Raw genomic sequence first — 6790 nt, 5'->3', positions numbered from 1 at the left:
TATCCCATGGAGTGATTGTCAATCTTAACTTTTTTTTTTTTTTTTTTAAACCTTAAGCCGTCTCTTGACAAACACGGTTTTTGTATTCTCCTTTGATGGTGATTGAAATTTCAAAATAAATTTTGTGGATAAAAATAAACCAAAGGAAAGACAAATTTAGAAACGACTTTTCCCGATTATTTAAGCACTCCTATCCCCCGAGGTTTTTCACGGCTTGAGATACATTCTTCCGGTGTAGTACCATCTTCCCCTGACGCTGGGTTAGCTGTTCTGGAGACCTCTCCCCAGATGGGCCCTGAGACACGCATGGACTGAGCTTGAGAACTTGGGACTTTGTGCCTACACTTAGATTACTGTTCACCTGCTCATTTATTTTCCAGACAAACCGCGCTGCTCCTTCATGGCAGCAGCCTCAGCATGTCCTTCCTTTTGTGGTGTGCCCTAGGGACTAAAATGCAAGTAGTACGGTACAGGTTTATTTACGGCACATTCATTTGTTTCATTCGATGTTCCTGTCCCCGAGTACCCTGGCACTCGGTTAAAGGTCTGTCAGCACCTTTGCTCACAGATCTTCCTCATTCGGTTCGGTTTACTACACGCTATCCATAAATGATGCAGATGGGGTTCAGGTCCGACACGGGAACGTGACAACGGTTTCGGTTTGGGTCTATCATTAATAAAGCCCAAGAACAGACGCGGTAGATTTTGGTTTCTATTTCCAGCTCGTCAGATTTCCCCAACGGCGGATTTGCTTCCTAAACGAGGGGTGTTTCCTCATCTGCTTTTGCATCACTGGATTGAATTCAGGAAGCAGTAGACGTTGGATTGGAATACGACCGAGAATGCTGCCCTGCCAATAGAGGGATGGGTAGTTTTAGATGGAGAATAAATTAACAAATCCCGGCCACAGGGTGTATTTTATATAGGCGGGCGACCTCAGGTCAGTTTTCAAAAGTTTTTTTTTTTTTTTCCTTTTCAGCGCAGAAAAGACGCTCTGAAAGCCAAAAAGGAGTGTCAGCGCGCCCCACCCCATTCGCCTCCAACGGACCTCATTAGCCTTCCCGCCCACAAACAGTCACTACTACAATTCCCAGCAAGCATCGCGCAGGGCCGCAAGAGGACCAGGTCCCACTGGCATGCTGGGAGTTGTAGTGAGTGAGCTCGACTACTCTTTCCTTCTGTTAGGCATTCCCACTCGGAAGACGGTAATGCGCTGCTACAGCTGGCTCTCCAGTTTCGTAGTCGGAGCTAAACGTGACCGAGGATTGCGCCCTTCTGCCCTGCGGTGCGTACCGCATCGGTGCCACCGAGCTTCGCTCCGCCCCCTGTGCACGCCCCTTCCCTTGACAGCTCGAGCTCCGAGGGGTCGCGAGGCCCGGAGCGCGCAGGCGCAGCAGCCGGCGCCGCGCAGGGTAGCTCTCGAGGGCGGGACGAGCGCAAGAGGCTCCCGGCCGCCGGGGCGCGCACGTAGGCACGCAGAGGCCGTCACGTGGGGTGCCGAGGATCGCAGTGCGCGTGGCCGCGGCGGCTGGTGTGAGGTTGAGTCAGTTGTGAGACCCAGAGCTGCTGACCCAGCGGGCGGCCCAGTGGCCCGGCCACAGAGCGGCAGGCGTCGGGGGTTCGGGAGCCGTGAGCTGGCCCCATCATAGAGCTCCGCCGAGCCGGCGCCGCCGTCGTTCCCCGCCCCCAGCCAGCAAACCGCCGCCGCGGGCGCGCCCCCGCTCTGCGCTGTCTCTCCGATGGCGTCCGCCTCCGGGGCCATGGCGAAGCACGAGCAGATCCTGGTCCTCGACCCGCCCACAGACCTCAAATTCAAAGGTGGGCTGGGAGAGGGCTGCTGCCCGGGTAGGGCGGGCGGACGGCGTGATTTAGGGTGGGTGGGGGGGGGTCTGAGGGAAGGTCGGCGGCGGGCCGCGAGTGAACGTCCCCTCCCCCACGCCCGGCACTTTCCATTCTGCCGCGGCTCCCCGCTCCGGCCCTCGGCCTGCCTGCCCCGCGTCCGGCCGGCTCTCTCCCTCGCCCGCTGGCGGCTCGATGCGCGCGCCGGCCGAGGCGAGGCGGAGGGGCCCGGCCCTGGCGCCGCCGCCGCCATCTTGCGGTCCCGCGGGGGCGCCTCCCGGGTGCTGCCCGCGCTGCTGCCCGCGCCTGGCTCTCGTCCTTGGCCCCCGTGGGCCGTCGGGCGTTGTCTGGGAGGGTGTGGGTAGGCGGTGACCTTAGAGCGTGTGCTCGGGTCTGCGACGGGAAGGGGGGGCTCTGGGGGTGGCGCAAGTGCGTCGGTCGCCGGAGCCGGCTGTCAGCGGCGGTGGGAGGCGAGGCGAGGCGAGGCGAGGCGGCGGTGCGGCGGCCCCGGACTGGGTTCCGAGAGCGAGCCACCCCTCCGCCTCGAGCAGGGGCTGGGTGGAGCCGGCCCCCGGCCCTTGCGGAGGGGGTTGCTGCCTACCTTTTTGCCTTGTTTTAGAATTCGGCTGTCAGGTACGAGGAGCGTTAGGGAGGCGGAGAAGCCCGTGAAGTCCTCTGGTTATGACTTACCCGGTTGTGTTGGCAGAGACCCAAGCGCGTGCGGGCAGGAAAGCTATGCGTCAGCCCGGGAATTGATAGTAGTAGGTTAATAGTAGACGTCTTCCTGGTCCTCCCGTATGACATTTCAGCTCACCTTCCGCGCCGGGCGGACCTGGTGTTTGCGCTTGTTTAGCTCTTGAGCTTAGTTAGCTCTTTGGCTGCGGAATCTTCAGTGTTGAGGACTTTTGCCTCTACGTTTGCGGTTTCGGAGAAGGTTGATGAGGTGTCACTCAGCTCTCGAGCGCCCTTAATTTACTTTGTAGCAGTGCCTCTGATAAATTATAAGTCCGATTTGGTGATCCCTCAGGAATCCTGAAGGGCTCTTTGGCCCATTTGTTTTTCAGTATGTAGGGTACCTTAGGGAAGAGAGTTAAACTGGCTTCTTTTTACGAATACCGAAAGCCTGTGGCGATACAGAATGGAAAGAATCCTTCCTGTCTTCATTTCAAGTGTAAAATGATTCGCTTTTTGGAAGGTTCCTTATCTTGTATTTCATTTTCAGCAGTTAACGATGAGAGCAGTTTTTGTGAAATGTGTAACCATTTCAGTGCTTTTACAACAAAATAAATCCTTTATCGTTGTAGAAGATTGAGTCCAAAGGAGAAACCATTGCCTTCCATAGGCAACGTTTTAAATAGTTTTTAGGAATTTTAAAATACCGTTTTCTGGCATTAGAGTAATAGTGTATAGTTTATTTTGCAAGCTTTTTAGTACATTTGCAAAATTCTTTGAATGGAAATGGGACCTGCTTTTTCAGTAAGGATTTAGTTTTAAGACAACTCAGATATTTTGAGAGGCACTAAATGTATTTTATTGTAACAAGTTTGTGTGTGTGGCATTTCATTATCGTTTTAGCTGAAAGGAAAAAAAAAAACACCTTTGGGGAGTCCTGAAGTTACCTTAGATAGCCGTGATCTTTGGTTGGAGGAATTTAATGTAACCCCTATAATGGGTTGTGTTCTTTTGAGAAGTTAAAAGAACTTTTACTTTTTGACAGCTTGAGTTTACAGAGGAAATTTCTCTACTGGATAATCGTATGTATATTGCCGTTAGGGACTTAGAAGCCTTTAAAACCAGTTTTAGGCCAGGAAATGTCCACGGAATTTGAAGTTTTCATCCTAGAAAAGTTGTGATGTTGCCAGAGTAAGAGACTAATAGTAGTGGAGAAGCGAGCTAAAAAAACTCAGAACCCTACGCAATAACATTCATATGTTTCACTTATTTTAGGTATTGTAGAGTTATTAGTCATGATTATAGAACAGGTTTTTCCTGTGTTATGGATGAAAGTAATTCCCAAGGACCATTTTTAAAAGTTTGGACATCAATAACCACTTTTTAAAATTGACTTCAAAAAATAATAAATTGAAAATTTATAGAGATATACTCAGTTGGGCCACTTATTTAGTGAACACTTACTGAAAGCTTTATGCCATCCCTGTATTAAGATTATACAGCTGAGTAACTCAGCAATCATAGGTTTATATTTGGGGATTCAGTGCTAAAGAAGGTGGGGGAAAAGATTTACAGTTTGTAGTTTAATGGGGAAAGTACCCAGTAAAACAGTGAAACATTTTAGTTAGGTTTTATCTTTGCCCTTGAGGAGCTCTTGAGACTAGTGAGGGAGACCTAAAAGGCTTGTAGGTGCTATAACAGAGGCAGACTGGTATGAAGAGAGACCCCCCCCCCCCCCCCCCCAGGTTTCTTGAAAGAGGCCAGTTTTCTTTTAGGGAGTAGGAGAAAAGGTTGGGCAAGGGAGTGGTAGTTTACTCAACCACTGATGTAAAAGAATGTGTGGCTTATACTTCAGTGGTTTGCTGTGTGCTTCTGTTCTAAGGGGGGGATAATGGGGAGGATTGGGAAACAGGAGGGTAGGATGAATTAGGAGAGGTGCCCTTTGGTGTCATTTGATTGCTTCCTTCCTTTATGTTATTTTTCTAGTCAAGGGTAAATAATTTGCTTTGATGGAAAGCTCTCTCTATTCCAGTGCACTGTTCAGCACTAGGTAAGGAGACTAATTTAGAATCCACAAACTCCATATGCTTAGTTTGATGATGATATAAAGTCATTTCATACTCACTTGCCCTAAATCGTCTGTAATTTTTAGTTTAAGTCTGTTAAAGGATAGTTTTCAAAATTCTCTTACCTTTCAGTAGGCTTATTTTAATTCTTTTGAACTCAACATTTGACTAAGATGGTTTCTCCAAGAGAGACTCATTTAATCATTCTGAGAATAGGTTGTGAATTTTTCTGTCATATGCGTAACAGTCATCTTGATAGGAATTATCAGCACTTTGCACAACTATGGAGAAACAGATACTAGTTTAATACATTTTTATAAGTACTTTTATTAAAATTTTTTATTTTATACAGTTGTCAGCATATGAAGGTTGTTTTATAAGGGTGTAATGAATTCTAAGGTAGCTCTTTTGTTGCTTTGGTAAAGAAAAAGAGGTAGGTATTTTCAAATTCTGTTTAAATCATGGCAGTAATTTGACCTAGAATTCAGATTTGAAATTTGATATTATATCTGAGATTTTTTTTGTCCCATTATAATTTATTATAATTAAATTTTTTCCAGTTGTATTATACAGTTTATTTGTAGAGTAGTATTGTACTTTTGGAGAGTAGTTGGAAGAAAGAAATTTAGAAAATGCTAAAATAAATTGTCAGAGTATTCTTCCTCATAATAATCAGAGAAAGGACAGTAGACTAAAACCATTGTGTTGATGGTGGTCCATAGCAGTATTGAGTCAATAAAGAAAATTAAGCTCTCTTAGGAACCAAGAAACTGTTATGTGTCCGCCAGAGCATCTTTGACTAGCAGCACATTACTAAGAAGTCCAAGTGAGGATGTAGAGTTCTACTCTTGGCACACTTTTAGGTCTTTCAGATCAGCTCCTGTTTCGCAGTGGCATCATTAGATCCCAGGGATGATTTCCCCAGCCTTTTCCTGGGCTACAGACATCTTATTACTTCATTCCTTAAAAGCTTTCGAGTAGCTCTTGATTGCCCCCTGGATAAAAGTCCATTTTTTTGTTTTGTTTTGTTTTTTGTTTTTTAGTGTGGCATTTAATCCCTTTGGTGATATGCTGTCTCCTCTTGTAACACCTGTTCATCTGCACATATCCATACTTTTTACCCTGAGAAAGAAAAACCCTTCTCATATTCAAGCTTGTTTGTTCTCTTTTTGTTGGTTAAGGTAAAATCCCTCATGACTCATACTTAGACCGTGTTTCCTCGGATATTTTCCCTCTCATGATTTCAACCACTGGCTTCTTCCTTTAAAACATACAAATACACATAAGTCTTTCATTTTAAAAACAAATAAGCAAACAAAATAACTTCTTTGACTCCTGGCTCCTTCTGATATTTGTCCCTTTCTCTCCCTCATTTCCTTTGCAGTCAGACTTGGAAAATTGTCCCTCTTCACTGTCTACTTTCTCACCTTTCGTCCACTGTAGTACTTCTGTCCTCACTGCTTATTGATTGCTGATCGCATTGAGCATTTCCAGTGCTTCTCTTTTTGGCACTTGACATTATTAACAATTTTTCTTTTTAAAAATTTAAGTCTTTTGACTTCTGTGTAATTGTCTTCTAATTTTCTTTGCTGTCTTTATTGTTTCATTTGTGGGCTTTTTCTGAATTGCTAATGTTTCTGAGATTCTGATTTGGCTTTATCTCTGAACTCCTTGTTCAGTCTCATTGTTTTGATGACTTCTCTTCCTTGCTCTCTCTTTGCCCATGTTGGTTCACACCCAGATTTATATTTTAATTGAGACTTTACAGTAGTCAGTTTTAGAATTGCTTATTGACTGTCTGGATTTGAATTTTAACTCAAGACTTTTTGCGGGGGAGGGGCAGAGGGAGAGAGAATCTTAAGTAGGCTAGGAGCCCTACACAGGGCTCATCTCACAGCCCTGAGATGACGAGCTGAGCCAAAATCAAGAGTCGGGCTCTTAACTGACTGAGCCACCCAGGCACTCCTTAACTCAGACATATCAAAGTTTTATATCCCAAATGGATTTTTTATAACCCAAGCCTACTAGTCTTCCCATATTTTTAATATTCTGTGGTATCATGATTGCTTATACCAGACATACTCTGTATATCTTTTAATTAAAATCTGTATTTCTGCATCCCAGAGATAACTCTTGAATCTCTTTTAAAACAACTCTTTTAAATATATTCATTTTAATTCATTAAATTATACAATAAAGATTTGAGTTTTTGC

The 6790-nt window shown here is 45.6% G+C and overlaps 1 protein-coding gene across 2 annotated transcripts in view; it reads left to right on the top strand.

Moving 5' to 3' along the window:
• The first annotated feature begins 1434 nt into the window (after positions 1–1434).
• Positions 1435–6790, top strand: part of VAPA (VAMP associated protein A) — a 40082-nt gene continuing 34726 nt past the window's right edge. Inside the window, exon 1 of one of the 2 annotated variants that reach the window (XM_059409180.1) lies at positions 1435–1818. In XM_059409180.1, the coding sequence (XP_059265163.1) occupies positions 1740–1818 (79 nt within the window). In that variant the 5' untranslated portion in view covers positions 1435–1739. Of the gene's footprint in view, positions 1819–2283; positions 2473–6790 lie in introns of those variants that run through there. The other variant, XM_059409181.1, reaches the window with a different exon arrangement.

The sequence above is a fragment of the Mustela nigripes genome, chromosome 8, assembly GCF_022355385.1.
Source record: "Mustela nigripes isolate SB6536 chromosome 8, MUSNIG.SB6536, whole genome shotgun sequence".
Lineage (NCBI taxonomy): Eukaryota > Metazoa > Chordata > Mammalia > Carnivora > Mustelidae > Mustela > Mustela nigripes.
This window is presented reverse-complemented; position numbering and strand designations above follow the sequence as displayed.